Source organism: Antechinus flavipes, chromosome 3 (genome assembly GCF_016432865.1).
Source record: "Antechinus flavipes isolate AdamAnt ecotype Samford, QLD, Australia chromosome 3, AdamAnt_v2, whole genome shotgun sequence".
Classification (NCBI taxonomy): Eukaryota; Metazoa; Chordata; class Mammalia; order Dasyuromorphia; family Dasyuridae; genus Antechinus; species Antechinus flavipes.
This window is the reverse complement of record NC_067400.1, coordinates 509,588,053-509,607,358: the sequence shown is the minus strand read 5'-3', so window position 1 is coordinate 509,607,358 and position 19,306 is coordinate 509,588,053. Positions and strand designations below refer to the sequence as shown.

General features: G+C 36.6%; 1 protein-coding gene across 1 annotated transcript in view; it reads right to left on the bottom strand.

The window, feature by feature from the left end:
- Positions 1–19,306, bottom strand: part of NCAM1 (neural cell adhesion molecule 1) — a 455,625-nt gene that overhangs the window by 77,594 nt on the left and 358,725 nt on the right. The window contains 6 exon segments of the mRNA XM_051986988.1: positions 163–329; positions 1,102–1,219; positions 3,684–3,821; positions 4,709–4,852; positions 5,767–5,985; positions 8,310–8,384. Coding sequence (XP_051842948.1) covers positions 163–329; positions 1,102–1,219; positions 3,684–3,821; positions 4,709–4,852; positions 5,767–5,985; positions 8,310–8,384 — 861 coding nt within the window.

Here is a 19,306-nt window from a genome sequence, read left to right as displayed (position 1 = left end):
TATTGCACACAAGGTTATGTGACTTGCTCACAGTCACACAGGTAGTGAGTTTCTGAAGCTGCCTTTGAACTTAGGATTTTCTGAATCCAGAACCCACAATTTATCCACTATAGCATCAATCTGTCCTCAGAACAGTGAAAATAAAACCCCATCAACACTTACCAAAGACTTTCAGTTGGATGGAAGCATCTTGCTCTCCTGCTTTGTTCTCAGCGATACAGACATACTCGGCTTCATCACTCTTGTCCACTCTCCTGATGGTCAGTTCAGAGCTATCTTCATTGAAGCCATATTTATCATCTTCCTCTATTTCAATTTGTTCTCCATCTCTATGGGACCCGAAAGCATAGAGTGAATTTTATTTAATTTAATTAAAAATTCCCCATTTATCTTCATACAATATAGCATAAGCCAGGAGGGTTACTTGTGCTTCTAAGTAAAGAAGATTGTATTTCCTCTTATAGTCTTGTTTATCTTCCTATGATCCCCTCATTTTTCCCCAGTAATGGTCAAAGCTATCTGCTTTCATTTTTTGTTTGATTTCATCCCATTCACATTCACAGTTATGATTGTTAACAGAATGTTTCTCTCCTCCCTACTTTTTTCCTGTGTGTATCCTTGTAAATAAAAAGCTTAAAGGATTCAGTTTTTGACTAAGTGAGAAAATTTAAGGAACCCATTGATTGCATGTAGGAAAATGGCATTATCTTCTGCATGAAGCCTTTCTGGAGACTGACTCCCCACTAAGTTAGCTTGAATTTAAGTCCTTTTATATATGTTTTTATTTATATATATATATATATATATATATATCTTCACTTCATATTTCTACTGTATAAATCTGTATAGGTACTCATTGTCTTCCCCATTACAATGTAATCTCATTTCAAATAGGGATGGTTCCATTTTTGTTATATCTACATATCCCTACCTAGTGTCTAACATACTGTAGATTGACATTCATCAGATGATCCTGCAGTGCCCTAATCTTTACAGTGTTACCTTTCTCCTGCTAAAATGCCCAAAGGGAGTGGGTCCTGTACATTGTCTTCTTTACTTGTCTTCCATAACCCCAATCAACAGGACGACACACTTTCTTACTTTGTCCAACTCATCGTTGGTTCTGGATAACCTTTCGCCTCACACATCAGGATAACTGACTGGCCAAGGTTTGCTGTTGCATTCACTGTGCTCTGCCTGGCCTGAACCGTGGGTGGTACTGAAAAGGAATGAGGTCATTTTAGGGTTAGTTGCAAAAAAAATGGAAGGTATAGCAATTTCCCATTTTACTATTAATTGGTTACATATATGGTCAATATATCTTGTATTCCAATCGTAAGAGAAGAGTATGGTGTAGTGTACAGAGTCAGGAAGACCTGAATTCAAATCCTACTTCTCACACATACTGGCTGTGTGATCCTGGGGAAGTTGCTTAAGATTTCAGAGCTAGCCAGCTCTCTTTCTCATTTTTTCCTCAATAGCATTTTATTTTTCTAATTATATGTAAAGATAGATAGTTTTCAACATTCATTTTTGTAAGACTTTGAGTTCCAGTTTTTTTTTCTCTTTCTCTTTCCCTCTCCCCAAGACAGTAAGTAATTTGATATAGATTATACATGTACCATCATTTTAAAACATATTTCCACATTAATCATGTTGTGAAAGAAAAATAAGAACAAAATGGGGGAAAAAAAAAAACCAGGAGAAAGAATAAGCAAACAAATCAAACAAATAAAAGGGGGAAAAGTATGTATGCTTTGATCTGCATTTGGACTCCATAGTTCTGCCCTCTGGATGCAGATGGCATTTTCCCTCCCAAGTCTATCACAGTTGTCCTGGATCATTGCCTTGCTGAGAAGAGCTAAATCTATCATAGTAATCACATAATCTTATTGTTACAGGGTACAATGTTCTCCTGGTTTTGCTCACTTCACTCAGCATCAGTTCATGAAGTATTTCCAGGCTTTTCTGAAATCAGCCTGCTCATCATTTCTTATAGACTAGTAGCACTCCATTCCTTCATATACTATAACCTATTCACTTATTCTCCAATTGATGGGTATCTACTCAATTTCTAATTCCTTGCTACTACAAAAAGTAACAACTAACACTTTTGCACATATGGGTCCTTTTCCTTCTTTTATGATTTCATTGGGATATGAAACTAGTAGTGACATTTCTAGCCAGCTCTCTTAAGACCTGAGGTTGCAAAAAGGGCTCAAACCTACATTAGTCTCTATTCTAATGGAATTTCAGGTATAGTCCCTACTATTCTAGCCACAGTGGACTATTTTCCATTTCTCAATTTTACCCTGCCCTTTCTAACCTACAAATTTTTGCTCATGCTCTCTCCATTTTCTGGAATGGATTACATTTCTTATTCCCTACTCACTATCTCTGTTTATTCAAGTATTCTATCCCGTCTGGGTTCTATGGATGGGCACCCTTCTTTGTGAATGAACTTTTTCCTGATCCTCTCTGCCCCTGAATGAAAGAGATTTCTCTCATTTTAGATTTCTTATAGCATTCTGTCTGGTCAGATTTCTTCGTATTTATCTGATGTCCCATGTTTAAATCTTTTGCATTCATATCATTTTCTCCCCTGCTCTGTTCCTCCCCATTGGATTGTTTTCTTCAATCAAGGATTTTGTTGTATTTATCTCTATATTGCCAATGTCTCATACAGTACCTTGCACATAAAGAGTTCTTAATGAAAATTTGTTAAAATAATAATAGCGAATACTTACATAGTATTTACTACCTGTCAGGCACTGTGTTAAAGATACTTCACAATTATTATCTTATTTGATCCTTACAACAACACTGAGAGGTTATTATGAAACCATTATGCTCAATTTTACAGATACAGAGGTTAACAGAGGTTAAATGACATGCCTAGTGTCACATAGCTAGAAGTACCTAAGGCTAGATTTGAACAAGATTTTCTACCGAAGCTTGACCAGGGCTCTATTTACTGTACCACTTTGCTGCCTAGCAAATAATAATAACCAAAAATATACTTGTCCAGCAAGAATTGTTTGGTTAAATTCCCCTGGAACTTTTCACAAATCATTTTGTGTAGAAACATCCCTTAGCAAAGAAAAGAGTATGATAAGGATAAGGGTGAGAAAAAATGTATCATCAATCAAAACAATTCAAGTTTGATTTGTTTATTTTCTTAATACTGATATTGTAATTTTCTGTAAACATCTTATAAATGTCAGATGATTCTACTGGTGTTTATTTGACATTGCAAATTAAGATTAATAAGCCCATAGGCCGTGATTCTGACAATTTTAGAACTTGAATTGATTGAAATATTTTCTTTGAACCTAGAACCAAGGGGACTGATTTGCCATTATTATAATGGTGAGAGTAACAATGACTAAAATTTGTGATTTAGCACAAGCAAAGCTTCCAAAGCTCTTGAACAAGGAAGGAAATACAATTACTGCACAATAACTCCATAATTTAGGCCAGATAAAAAAAAAAGGAGTGTAGTTGTAGAAGGCATTGAAGTTTATGGTAGAAACATTCTGAGTTAGCTGTATGTGAAATAGTGAAGGGATTTTTATTTGTTTTGTTTTGGTTTGTTTTTTTTTTTAATAGGTAATTAAAGGAAATAATAGATGTTAAAGTGAGACATAGCTAGGCATATAGGAAAGAAAAGCAGATCTTCTTACCATTTACAATGACTTGAATGTCTTTGAAGTTGATCTCTCCACGGGCCAAGATCCGACCCTCACAGCGATATGTCCCCTCATCTGATTTCTTGATGCCCTTGATCTGCAGGTAGTTGTTGGACAGGACTATGAATCTGACTAGAAGAGACAAAAGACAGGTTCACCCAAAGATACTTCAGAGATTTTGGTCATCTTCAGGCCATTACCTGACCCTTTCTCCTTGTTTGATATTCTTAGGGTAGGATGATTAATTTGATTTATAGAAAGGGGTCCCTTTCTGCTCCACCCTAAGAAGCTACAACAACAATAAAATCTTTTGTTTCTGGGGAAAGTAAGGGTCTTCCAGGTATGCACAGGCTTTGGTAGTGTGGCATTTAAAAATTTTGAGAGACATGTTTTCTGGATAATTAATTATTTTATTAATAATGTTAGCATATTATTAATAAAAGGAGTCAGTGACACTCTTGAATGTTAAATGAGTTCTTCATGGAACTCACACAATGCTTATATATCCTTAGAAGGGTGGGAATTCAGGAAAGTGGCAACTAATTCTGTCCAATAAGTAATGAGAGAGAATGGATGCTATAATCAGAAGTAGACCTATTCTAATGAGGGGCTAGGGAAGTTGACTTTTGATCATGTTATTTATTTCCAAATCACCTTTAGCCAGGGGCAATTTAATCAAAGAATTTATCTTTACCCAAACCTAAATAGAACATTATAGTCAGGAATTCACCTAGATAAGATGTCTAAGTGGATAAATTTTTGGCAGAGGTCAGTAATGTCTTTTAAAGGCTGGGCTTCAAACAAGAAAATAGGACAGGGGAAAACCTGGGCTTTTAATTGCCTTGATTATGTTTATTAATTAATGATCATGATTATTAATGATCATTCTCTCAGGTAGTCATATGGCCATGGAATTAAAGAATTAACATTTGATGAGAGTAACTCAGAAACTGGGCACGATTGACAAAATATAGAGCATTTAAGGGACCCATGGAAAAAAGTAGCTCCTGGAATCTCACCGTCTTTTTTCAGGATAACATCTCGGCCCTTGTGTTTCCAGATAATGGTAGGAGGCAGTGAGCTGACCACATCACACACAATCACAGCATCTTCTCCCTCTCTGAACTCCTGAGGAGTTGGTGCATTCTTGAACATGAGTTTCTCTGAAAATTAGCAGAGGAGGGAAAATAGTTATGCTCTCCACTTGCCAGTGTAAGAAGAGATCCTTTGCAAGAGTTCTTTGGCAATGAGGGCTATGCTGGATGATCTGTATCCCTTGAAAAAATTCACAATCCCCAGATATACTCCAATGAGTGGAATTCTAAGCATAGACAAGAGACTATATTCTTACAGAGCAACACCTGTCTGTATAGAATACAGAACAACTCTGGAAACTGTCTTCAACTCATGAGTCTAAAGACTAATGAGGCATGAGGAAATGATCTGGACTCAGAAGCAATCACTCAATATGTACTTGTTGACTGAAAACAAATTCAATGGAAACAATACTGGCAACAAGTACTATGGCAATCATTGCTGTTTCATTCATTGTCACCCACAGTTAGGCAGGTCAGTGGGACAGATGTACCAGTAACTAAATAATGAGATGACAGCCCCCAACAAGGTTTCACATGGAATAAGAATTGTCCCCACTGCCTAACAGTTCAAAAGTCATCCTCTACTTTAAAGAGTCCAGCAAGATCCTGGAGGAGTAAACTGAGAAGGGTCCATCCTGAATTATAGAACATGAACTAGATAACATGGGGGCAAAGTCCTGGAGGAAATGTCCTTAATATTTTTGGGGAATTTGTTGAATTGAGGGATACAAGGCAAATAGGAATTAGTTCTAACAAGTGCCCACTAACAAGTATAGGTTATTTGGGTTATTAGCATAGTCCTGGGACAAAGGGGAAATAAATGGGTTTTGTTAAGTCCCTGATGCATGCTGGGACCTGGAGGCAAAGAATTCAACTGGTTCTTTCATCACCATCCTGAACCTCTTTACTACCCGCCTACTACCTCCTACTTTCCTGTTCCAAAGAAAAGGACTTGAGGTGGAGAAGATGGAGGCCCTTACGGAAGATCTTCACATTGACGGTAGCCTCTGATTCACTGCCGTCCTCTCCTGAAACAATGCACTTGTAGATGCCGGCATCATCAATGTTGGCGTTGTAGATGGTAAGGGTGGAGGAAAAATCATCATTCCGTACTACTGAGATCCGCTGCTGGTTTGGGGTCAGCTTTTCTCCATTGGGAGAGAACCAGGAAATGTCTTTATCCTTAGCTTCCCCAGCCACTGAGAGAGAGAGAGAGAGAGAGAAAGAAGAAATATTTTTCAAGTATTTAGGTATAGGACCTCCAGATAAAGAAAGAAAGGAGCAAGCTGGGTGCTCCACACATAGTGACCACTGAGTAAATGCTGTTAGCTGACAGAGTATGAAGGTTGGGAGAGTGTGTTAGCTATTTTCCTACTCTGACTTCCATGCCATTGCATGGGATTTTCATTGTAGTACTTTATATAGAATTTGGGGAAAAAAAAAAAAAAGAACAACCCCTTGGGTTGCATATTTCTCAGACTAGCCTTCTTGTTGATGGATGAGAAAAGGAAGAACCAAATTGTAAAAGGGATTGCTTAGACTTGACATATCTGGCCATCATCTCTTTTGAGAATTCTCTTCTCTAGAACTGAGGATAATATTTTGGATAATGTAGAAGAGTTTGGAGCTCTTCTCTTGTGAATTTATTGCATGGCTACCAAAAAAGCCTATGGCAGTCCTCTCTACAAGTACATTTTCATTTTCTACACTGCAGCAAAGTCAGGATCCATTCCCAGGTGACTATCTTAGAAAGTGAGCAATGCTTTCCTTTTTATCTGCCTCTAAAAAAGACATGTTTTCCAACTTGATGAGTGTTACTTTTGGAAGTGGGAATAGAACCAGAGTGGATGGTCTCTGAGAACAGGTGGAAAGACCTTCACAATGGACCCTGAATGTCTCTGTCTCCATACCACCCTTCAACCCTGCACAGCTGCTAAGCATGGAAATAGAGCATTCTTTCTATTCAAGGCCCATCATGTTTTCAATAAATATCGCTATTTGCAAGATGTGCTGTGGGCTTTGTTGCTTCATCTCCAGATCATTTAAATTGTTGTAATGAAGGCAAAGCTGTGTCTAAAAAAATTCACCAGCTACAAGTTACCGCATTCAATGCAAATCAGATTGATTTTTGAAGCCCCTTTTCTCATTTATTCCTCTCCCCCAAACAAAAAGATAAATAAAAACAAAACCCCTTCTCTTTCCATACAATTTAAATACTTTCTTTTGGGGGGGGGCTATGTCTCAAAAATTAACATCACCCACAGGTTGTTAATATGCTAAAACAAACCTGCTGCCTATCCTGGACATTGCCTGAAAATGAATCAATCAAAAAGCATTTCTTTAACAGTTTCTAAGTGCCAAGTACTGTCCATATTACTGGAGGCATGAATAGAAAAGCAAACATTTTTTTTGTCCTCAAAGAATTTATATTCAAATGGAGGAAACATACACACACACACACACACACACACACACACACATATGTATATTGACAGAGAGAGAGAAGAGAGAGAGAGAGGAAGGGAAGAAGGAAGGGAAAGAGAGAGAGGAAGAGAGGGAGGGAGAGAGAGACAGAGAGATAGAAAAAGAGAGAGAGAGAGAGACAGAGAGAGAGAGAGAAAGGAAGAGAGAGAGAGAGAGAGAAAGGAAGAGAGAGAGAGGAAGGGAAGAAGGAAGGGAAAGAGAGAGAGGAAGAGAGGGAGGGAGAAGGAGAGAGAGAGGCAGAGAGGGAGGGAGCAAGGGAGAGGGAGGGAGGGAAAGGGAGAGAGGGAAAGGGAGAGAGGGAAAAAGGAGAGAGGAAAAGAGGGAAAGAAAGAGAGAGAGATAATGTTTTTGTCACAGGGGATAGGAATAGAAAAGCAAAAACTTTTTTTGCCCTAAAAGAATTTGTATTCTAAAAGGGGAAATATAGAAGAGAAGGAGAATGAACCATCATTAGCTCTCTGAAGAGATCGTGGAACTCAGATGTTTTAAATGAATTTGTAGAGTCTTCTGGATGCTAAAAATTTTGGCAAAACCTAGAAACAAATCTATATACGAATATCTTAGAATTATTTTTGAACCAACTCTGACCTTGAGAGAGCCAGTGAAAAAGTAGGGAGAAATTCTATGTATATAAAAAGTATTTAATACATGTTTGTTAAAATAAAAAATTTAATTTATAAGCACTTAGAATGTAGGTGGAAAAAAATAAAAGTCCAGCTAGGGGTAAGCACTGATTCAAAGTTGTTTGTCTTTCATTCTTGAAGAGCAATTGAACAGTAATTGAACAGTTTCTCTTAGTTTACCTCTAGATTGTAGAAGTTCAGAAGACACATATTTTGGTATGACTTGAGGGAGGTAGATGGGAGGATACTACAAAGTTTAGAAAGAGTTTCTGATTATTTAGTTTCCACAAGTATTGTGATACCTGGGGCAATATGGCCCAAACATATCCATGCCCTACTGTCTCCCAGTCTGGCCAGTAGATAGAAATGTTTTCAGAGCAATCTTGGTTCTACCTTCAGCTCAGGGGGCTACTTACCTTGACATAAGAAGAACTTGGATTCTCCAACACTGATTTCTCCTTGGCTGGGAACAATATCCACCTGTAGAGAAACTGAAAAATGGGAATTCATGTTAAATTTCTGCGTGTGAATTGATATATCTGAGAAAAAAAGTCTTGCATTGGTGCTTTGCTACTAGAGTAAATAGGAAAAAGTACAAGAAAAGGGCCTAGGTCTTGTTGTTATGATTAAGATAATATGCCCATCATTTGCTGACCACAAAGTCTAATCCCTGGTTTTGAGGAACTCTGACCCTCTGCCAGACTGAAAATCTTTGAGGAGAAGTTTAATACCTTTGCTCTTTCTGCTTTTGACTTCTTAAAATGGCCCAAGGACTTTATAAAACTATAATATTTTTGGGAATTCATGGTTATGGCACTTCACAAATTCTTTCAAGCCAAAATCCTGAAATGATTCCTCAGGCCTGCTATGATGAGACATATCCAAATTGGTTAAGTAAATAGAGCAGGCCAGCTACTCCAGAATTATTGGGTGGGGGGGAGGGGACGACTACTCTTTAGCTAGTTCTTTAAGCTCAGAAATTCTCAGAGGGCAATCCACTATGTTTTTAAAAATTCCTCAAAACTAGTCCTAAAACAGAAATGTCAAATAATCATGCTCTTGACCTTCTAACAAAAAAGACTAAGATGCATGTAGCTAGATCAAATATCACTGCCTTTCTAACCCCTTCAGACTAGACACTCTCATAAAGGCCTATAGAGTCCACTAAGAGTTCTGTTTCTTGTCAAATGTCTTTGAATAATGATTTTTGAACTTCCCAAACATCCTTTGTTCTGTAACATATAAGATGGTTAAGTTGAAGGCAGGGCCCATGTTCAATTATTATTTTTTTAAACTTTCTTTGGCAACTAGCAAGAGGACTTGCAAATAATAGATGTTCAACAAACATCTGGTAAATTGAATTTCTCTTTGTTCTTTTTTTATAAAATAAAAAAATCACATACAAAACAAAATGGCCTTTCCTCTTGTGCAGACCAATTCCACTTTTATTGATGTCAGAGTACTGGGAATGGTAAAAGTTGCTTTGTTGAGACCATCTTTAAGTTTAAATTTTGGGTGTTGGCACCTTAAATGTAGGATCCCTGTCTAATGATCAGCTAGTTGTCATACTGCTGAGGGAAATCAATCATATCACCCCATAATATTGAAGTATAAATGAAACCAGAAGAAAGAAAAATCGCAACTATAGGAAAGCGGTTCACAGGTTTTCCCTGGAGAAGCAAACAGAGGATGGACAGAGTTGGTGTTATTATGTGTGTAAAAGCAATAAGAAGCATCATTTCATGGGACATTTAGTTATCTTTTTGCAGTATGTACGATAAATATTTTCAAAAAGGCATAAAAATCATTGTAGCTTATGCATCAACATCTGTTACATAAAATGAAGGTAGATAGATTCTATGAAGAACTAGGTAAGAATTTTCAAATCAAATCTTCCTATACTTTGAAACTTGGTGACTTCAATGTAAAGGTGGGATGGATGGCAAGAAATAGATTGGAAATCACTAATGAGGAAAAGAAGAAGAGAAATCATTAAAGACTCCTAGACTACACAGAAGGCTCACACCTGTAAACCATTACTACTCTAGAGAAAAAAATTGGAGAACACTGAACAAATAACATTACAAAACATCAAACTGATTATATTTTGACAGAAGGGAAATAACTTGTTACAGATGTGGGAGTCATTTTTGAATTAGCTATCTGTGTACAGTTGGATAATCAACTTATTGTAAAAGAAGTTCAAATTTACTACAAAGCTAAAAGAAAGAATACACATAAGAAAAATGTGGAATATAATTAAAACAACTTCATCCTGACCTAAACAAAGAAAAAATTGATGATGAAAAGTTGGATATGGATGGAAGAAATTATGTAGCTACAAACCACAATAATTTCAACCATTAATTTAACTGCTGCGAATCAATTATCAAAACAAGATCCATAAACTCTAAAAATACTCCTTATCCAGCCAATATGACTTACTTGTCAATTAGAGAAATAGGCAGGCAAGGATAGCACTGGTTTAATGTAGGACTTCTTTCATAAAATCTTTTGAAGAAGTGTGGTAAAAGATTATAAAGAGTCTCTTCACATTAAAAAGAGGAGCAGTGAATGATAAAACTAGATTTAAGAAAGCTTAGTGAGAGATCCAATTAAATAAAATCATTCTGAGGGCATTTAAAGATGAAAATGAAAGTACAACAAAGGGAAGGGGAAAAAATCTGCCAAGATTTTTATAATAAACTTTTTTCACCATTAGGGACAGTAGAACCATCACATTTGGACAGTCCTATCACAGTTCTAGATGTGCTTATACAGAAAATAAAGATGTTGGTAAGGAGAACAAAGATGGGAAAAGCAATGCTACACAGAAGATAGAAATATGAAATGACATAAATGTGCTAGAATTATCAGTTCAATTCGTAAGATCTCTTAAGGAAGAAAATATATCAAAGATGTAGAAAAACTTTTCTGTACCTTACTAACACTTTAGAATGGGTAGCTAGGAGGGATAGTGGATAAAGCACTGGCTTTGGAGTCAAAAAAACTTGAATTCAAAGCCAGCCTCAGACTCTAGCTGTGTGACCATGGGCAAGTATTTAATCCTATTTGCCTCAGTTCTTCATCTGTAAAATGAGCTGAAGAAGGAAATTGCAGATTACTCAAGACTACTCTTAAAAAACACCTATATAGGGTCACAGAGAATTAGTTAAGACTGAAATGATTTATATTGTATCTAGGATATACTGCAACATATCCAACATATAAAGGACTGCTTGCCATCTAGGGGAGGGGATGGAGGGAGGAAGGAAAAAAAATTGGAACAGAAACGAGTGTCAATATAAAGTAATTATTAAATAAAAATAAAAAAAAACTGAAAAAAAAAGACTGAAATGATTCATCAACAACAAATATTTTAGAAAAGAGGCTAACTGAATTCACATAATATATGTCTATTTTTCCATCTATACAAATTCTTATGAAAATAATCTACGTACATATTAAGAACATCCTTGGCAAGTATATTATTCGGGAAACATGAAGCTTTCTACTTGTGTTATCTTAAGCAAATCTTTCCAAACAAATGTTGGCCCAAACTTTCTTGAGCCTCACTTTCCACATCCATAAAATGAAGGGCTTGGATTCTAATATCTCTTCTACCTCTGAGGCCTTTACCATAATAAAATAATGACTAAAGATGTAGAGAATAAAATCTTCTACTGCACTTATTGTTTCTTGATTTTAAAAGAACATTTGATTTGATAGAGCAAAAGGGTACCCTAAAGGTTCTCTTCCAAGAAGGTATATCTCATCCATATAGCAAACCATTCAGGATTCCTTGAGAAATATAACAACAGAGATAACCTTGTTTAGCAAACTTCTGTTCATTAATATTAGGTGACACATAAAAGGCAAGACATAGTTCTTTAAAGATGTTCACTACTGTCATGGAGAAGAATCAGAATATAGCTCAAATTGAAGAGGGATTTCCCTAACAAAAATACTATTCTTCAGATACTCCTCTTTCTTGATAATATTATTTTGATTGCATCAATCAATTGAACACTGTAGAGCTTCATTAACTACTTAAAGAGTTTGGGGCAGAGCCAAGATGGCAGAGAGTGAGCAGAATTTGCTCGCCCCAGCTTCCCTCAGAATCAACTCTAGATCAGGTTTTTGGTTTGGAGTGACAGAATCCACAAACATTCAGAGTGTAATTATTTTTCATCTTAAGATATCTTGAAAGGACCTCAGGAAATGTCTTAATTGGACAGGGGGAAATGTGGCCTACTGCAAGAGGGACTATGGGGAGGCCCAGGGCAGAGAGGCCTGGCATGGGAAATCTAATGGGAGGTTCTAGGCCAAAATAGAGCAGTGTTGGCTACTTTATCCTGATGCAGAAGTCCAGTGGATCAGCAGACCAGCTGTGAGAGCTCCAACAGAACTACACAAGGCAAAAAGTGAGCCCATTAACCCTAGTTTAAGAGGTGGGACTTGTCCAGGCTACTCAGCATGGTAGAGATGCCTACAGCACTGACCCCAGTATAGTCACTGAGAATCCCGTCATCCTGCAGAGGAAGCTCAGGACAATCTTCCCTGAATCTTAAGAGCAGACCTCAACCTTTAAAAATGAACAAAATTTTATCCAATGAGATTAAATCAGCAAGCATTATTTATAATGGGGTCACACTAGAAGCATTCCCAATAAGAAACAATGTTGTCCACTATCACCACTACTATTCAATATTGTACTAGAAACATTAGCTTTTGCAATTAGAGAAGAAAAAGAAATTAAAGAAATTAGAGTAGGTAATAAAGAAACAAAATTATCACTCTTTGTAAATGATATGATGGTATACTTGGAGAACCCTAGAGAATGAACTAAAAAATTACTGGAAATAATTTACAACTTTAGTAAAGTTTCAGAATATAAAATAAACCCACAAAAATCATCAACATTTGGTGGAATTGTGCATACTTCCAGCCATTCTGGAGAGCAATTTGGAACTATGTTCAAAAAGTTATCCAACTGTGCATACTCTTTGATCCAGCAGTGTTACTACTGGGCTTATAGCCCAAAAAAATCTTAAAGAAGGGAAAGGGACCTATATGTGCATGAATGTTTGTGGCAGCCCTTTTTGTAGTGGCCAGAAACTGGAAATTGAGTGGATGCCCATCAATTGGAGAATGGGTAGGTAAATTGTGATATATGAATGTTATAGAATATTATTGTTCTATAAGAAATGACCAGCAGGATGATTTCAGAAAGGCTTGGAGAGACTTACATGAATTGATACTGAATGAAATGAGCAGGACCAGGAGATCATTATATACTTCAACAACAATACTATATGATGATCAATTCTGATGGACTTGGCCATCTCCAGCAATGAGATAAACCAAATCAGTTCCAATAGAGCAGTAATGAATTGAACCAGCTACACCCAGCGAAAGAACTCTGGGAGATGACTATGAACCACTACATAGAATTCCCAATCCCTATATTTTTGTCTGCCTGCATGTTTGATTTCCTTCACAGGCTAATTGTACACTATTTCAGAGTCCGATTCTTTTTGTACAGCAAAATAACTGTTAGGACATGTATACTTATATTGTATTTAATTTATACTTAAACATATTTAACATGTATTGGTCAACCTGCCATCGAGGGGAGGGGATGGGGGGAAGGAGGGGAAAAATTGTAACAAAAGGTTTGGCAATTGTCAATGCTGTAAAATTATCCATGCATATTACTTGTAAATAAAAAGCTATAATAAAAAAATCATCAACATTTTTATATGTTACCAACAAAGCCCAGGAGCAAGAGATAGAAAGACAAATCCCATTTAAAATAATTGTAGATGATATAAAATATTTGGGGGTCTACCTGCCAGGACAAAGCCAGAAACTATAGGAACACATTTACAAAACATTTTTCACACAAATAAAATTAGATCTAAACAACTAGAAGATTATCAAGTGTTCATGAGTAGGTCAAACTAATATAATAAAAATGACAATTCTATTTAAATTAATCTACTTATTAAATGCCTTACCAGTCAAACTGCCAAGAAATTACAGAGCTAAAAAAAGTAAAAACAAATTTCTTCTGAAAGAGCAAAAGAGCAAGAATTTCAAGGAAATTTATGAAAAATTACAAAGGAAGGTGACCTAGCTATACCAAACCTAAAACTATATTATAAAGCAGCAGTCATCAAAACCATTTGTTACTGGCTAAGAAATATAGTAATGGATCAGTAGGATAGGTTAGGTTCACACACAATAATCAATAATTATAGTAATCTAGTACTTGATATATCCAAAGACTCCAGCTTCTGGGATAAAAATTCACTATTTGATAAACACTGTTAGGAAAACTAGAAAATAGAAAAAAACCCAACACATAACATTCTATACCAAGAAATGGTTGAAAGGGTTCATGATTTAGACATAAAGGGTGATACTGTACACATATTAGGAGAACAAGGGATAATCTACCTCTCAGATCTGTGGAGAAGAGAGGAATTTATAAGCAATGAAGAACTAGAGAACATTGTGAAATGTAAAATGGATAATTTTGATTATATTAAATTAAAAAGTTTTTCATAATCAAAACCAATGAAGTGAAGATTAAGAAGAGAAATAGAAAAATGGGGGAAATTTTAATATCCAGTATTTCTGATAATAGCCTTGTTTCTAAAATACATAGAGAGCTGACTCAAATTTATAAGAATAAAATCCCTTCCCCAACTGATAAATGGTCACAAGATATGAACAGAAAATTTTCAAAGAAATTAAAATAATTTCTAATCTTATGGAAAAATGCTCTAAATTACCTCTGAATAGAAAAATGAAAATTAAGACAACTCTGAGGTACCCCTTCACACCTCTCAGTTTAGCTAAAATGACAGGAAAAGATAATGATAAATGTTGGAGAGGCTGTGAGAAAACTGGGACACTAATACACTTTTGGTGGAATTGTGAATTAATCCAACCATTCTGAAGAGCAATTTGGAACTATGCCCAAAAGGCTATGAAACTGGGTGTACCCTTTGATCCAATAGTGTCTCTCCTGGGTCTGTGTCCAAAGAGATCATAAAAAAGAAACCACATGTGCAAAAATGTTTGTAGTAGCCCTTTTCGTATTGACAAGAAAATGGAAACTGAGTGAATGCCCATCAGTTGGGGAATGGTATATGAAAGTAATGGAATATTATTGTTCCATATGAAATGATGAACAACCTGATTTCAGAAAAGCATGGAAAGACTGACATGAACTAATGCTAAGTAAAGTAAATAGAACCAAGAGAACATTATACACAGCAACAAGAAGATTATGATGATCAAATGGACTTGGCTCTTTTCAACAATGAGGTAATTCATGGCAATTCCAATGGACTTATGATGGAAAGAGCCATGTACATCCAGAGAGAAAACTATGAAGATTGAATATGGATAGAAGCATAGTATTTTCGCCTTTTCTTCTTGTTGTTTTTGTTTCTTTCTAATGTTCTTCACCCCTTTTGATCTAATTTTTCTTGCACAATGTGACAAATGTGGAAATAAAGGAATTGCACAATGTTTAACCTATAATAGTGGTCTGTTTGCTGTCTAGAGAAGGGGGATTAGAGAGAAAGAGGGAGAAAAATTTGAAACATGAGGTTTTGCCAGGGTGAGTGTTAAAAATTATCTTTGCATATAATTTGAAAAATAAAAAGCTATTATTATTAAAAAATTTTAAAAAGTGAAAAAAAAGGGTTTGGTTTTACTATCATCCAGAAAAACTCACATGGATGAAGAATGTTTAATAGTCAGTTGAATCAACAGGGCTACAACTTTTCTATCAGACCTAGACCAAGAATTTAACAGGAAAGGGGAAAAGTGATTACTTTCCAGAAACTACAGAGCTCTTCTGATGAATCTATATACTGCTGAAAACAAAGACCCATTAGAAAAACCAGTATGCAATTGGCATTATTATAGGGCTCTGTGACACGAATATGTCTCTGAGCAACTTAAAATGAATATTACCCAAAGGTCAATGAAAAGGTTTGTGATAGGAGGGAGCTGGCTGCAATATACAAAAAATAAAGGAATAGGAAGGATTGGAATATTGGATATCATCATTATAACATATACTCAAAGAATGAAGTGAACTTTTATTGTAGTGATCAGGTAGGGTGACTTTTGAATAAACCTCCTGTTCTTTGGAATATTAGGAAGAAGCAAGGATGGTCCTCAATACATTGATTTGCTTTCTAAGGATGATAGCATCAAAAACCTAGAGCTAGAAGAGAACTCCAAAGCCATCTCTCACAACTTACAAATTTTACGAGTGAAGAAACAGCAGTCCTGGGAAATTAAATGAAGTAGGATCTGAATCAGTCACTGTGCCTCTCGGTAGGTCATGCTGCCTCCCAAACTGATAGCCTCCTCTTGCCCCCAACAAACTTATGGGAAGATTTATGAATGAGAATTTCACGAGATGGAACCAAGTATGGGAGGATGAATAGTTTTCTGCATCACCAGAGTGGGGGAAAGAGCCTCCACTTCATAGAGATGGCAGGTCCATTTGAGTAGGCGAGTACTATAGAATTCCTTGAATAAAGACAGATTTGGTCTGCTCTCATAGATTCCTGCATTCATTCTGTCCTCAACTGCAGCAATTACATACTGTCCTTATAGATTTAAGGTGGAGAAATGTTTTAAATCAAATTTAATACCTTTTGGCCTTTCTCTTTCTCTTAGAAGTTTGAAACAAAAATATTACAAAAGAGTAAAACTCCAATTGTGAATCCAGGTTTAGTTTAGTCAACTTGTGGGGCAGAGGAGAAGGGCATGAGGGAGGAGAGCTCTGGACAGAGAGCCTGGGTAATAGGATGGGTATAGTGTCGGTTGCCATGGTGACAGTCTTAGAAGTCAGAGTTATGGTAGGTTGTGGGTCTAAGCTCATTTCTATGGAAGGACCATGGTTGTGCCATAGCCTACTCCGCCTTGGCACAGCAAGGGGGTTTAGGGGCAACTCGATGGCCACTAAAAATAGCTTTCGGTGCTATTCAGCCACTGGGAAAACCCAGCAAGGTTTAGAGGAGGCTGTGAAATGGAGGGTGGGAGAGGAGATATTTGAAAAATAGGGTCTCAGGGGAGATAGAACGGAGGCGGTGAGCTCTTGGGGTGACAGTGAGGGCAAACTGCCATTACTCACTTAGATCTGAGGTGGAAGAAATAAATGAAACCATGTCTCTCCTGCAATCGCTCTCCTACTGAAGAGTTCAAATTTTCAGGACCTTAGAGCATTCGCATCCAAAAGCTGATGAGTGAATGACATTTCTTAGGGCACACTGCTCCCCTAGTCAGCAGGGCATCAGGAGGCCTTCCTTAAGAATTTATGGGGAATTTTGCTTTTCTTAACGTTTTAACTCTCTCCAGCCCAACTTACCACAAAACAAAGACTTTTCAGGACAGCCTGCATGGGTAATTGTGATTCTTATTTATACTTGTGACCAAATGTGACCCCTTCTTCCCCATCACTCTCCCCCAGGTTCAGTTCTGGGTGTGAAATGTTCCCTGGACAGCATAACCAACCTAATCCTTAGCACAGCCTAGTAATCAACTGGAAGAAAGAACGTTCCTAGAGGAAATAATACATTGAGGTACACAGTGGTTTGGAGTCTGTACAACCTTCCAGGGTTTGTTTTGGAAAATGTAGTTCAGCTCCCTTCATCTTAATGCCCATGGGACTGCATTCCTAACAACCACACCCATATCTGCCACTCCTTGTATTATATTATATTGCAGGCCCTTGTTCTCTGTGAACCAAGGAATCTATAAAACACAGAAGCCTGTGTCTAAGCAATAGATTACAAGAGCAACCTTGGTCTCGTAAGTTTTATTGGGATATTCTTTTCTTTTGAGAATTAGAAGCACATTTTTACTTGAAAAGTTCACTGGCCCATATGCTGAGCATTAGCAGTCAGTTTAAGCATATGGATTGTGTTACTTTCCCTGAGCTCTTGCCTCTCTGTGAAGAATATTCTTATCCCAAGTGAAACAACAATCTTCTTTCTCTCGTCTCTTTTCAAACAGAATATGGCTCTCAGGGGGTGAGGAGAGCATTGTGAGGGCAGAAGGTTTTCAGATTTGACTGAGGCCAATTGCTGTTCCAGGGCTAATAAAGAAAAAAGACAGAGCCAAAGAAATTCCCAACTCCACTGATCTCAGTTCCACATTTTAAATCTAAGCAACTTTAAAAATAAAGGAATTTCCATCTTAGATTTCTGATAGTTCTGTACATATGGATAATGACTCTATCCAAAAAAAGGGATAATGGCAAAAATTGTTCAGGGTCAGACTTTATGAGAAATTGACACTTGGATGCTTGCCATGATCATACATTTATTATTGCTTATTACTCTTCCCTCAACATTAAACCTTGAAATATTTGGTTTGAGACTAATAAATGGAAATCCTGGTATGACTAGCAGCCGGCTGCTGGTTCGCTGTCTTTCCTTCATTCTTTTAGATCTTTTTTTCCCCTAGTCACTTTTTGCACTTACAGTATTCTCTCTAAAACTTTGACCTTAAGCTTTTCCTTTTCCCCCAATTTTAATTCTTTTTTTTAAATAATAGCTTTTTATTCTCAAAATACATGCAAAGCTAGCTTTCAGCATTCACCCTTGCAAAACCTTGTGTTCCAAATTTTCTCCCTCCCTTCCACCCACCCCCTTCCCCAAGACAGAAGTAATTTAATATATGTTAAACATGTGCAGTTCTTTTATAAATATTTCCACATTTGTCATCCCAGCTCTAATTCGTTAAAGGACTAGGTACTGCAGTGGAGAGAGTGCTAGCTGGGAGTCAGAAAGACCTGAGTCAAATTCGACCTCAGATACTTATTAGCTTGTGTGATCCTGGAGGAGTCATTAACCCTGTTTGCCTCTGTTCCCTTGTCTGTAAAAAGAGCTGAAGAAGGAAATCTTTGTCAAGAAAACCAAAATAGTGTCACAAAGAGTTTGACATGACTGAAATGATTGAATGAGGGCAACAATTATTTAAGGAATTCTATTCATATTCCTAAGTGGAAAGCTGAACCAAAAGGAAGGACATGAGTCTTTAGGAGATATGTGACCTTATTTAAAAGGGAGACTCAAAACACTACTCTAAGGAAAGGCATCATCTTCTGCTTTCCTATAATAATATCAATGATAATGATAACAATAATGATAGCTAGAATTTATGAAGAACTAATCCTTTTTGGAAATATTTTTAAGTTGTTAACTCTTGCTTTTCAGTTATATCCAAAAAGAAATTTTGGAAATGTGTAGGTCTTGAATATAAAAAAATTAAGTCCTAAAATAGAAATCAAATAAGAGCTACCTGTGCTAGTTACTAAACTACATTTTCACAATGTAATAGTTTAGCTCAAAAAATGAGGCTGTGGGTGAGCCCC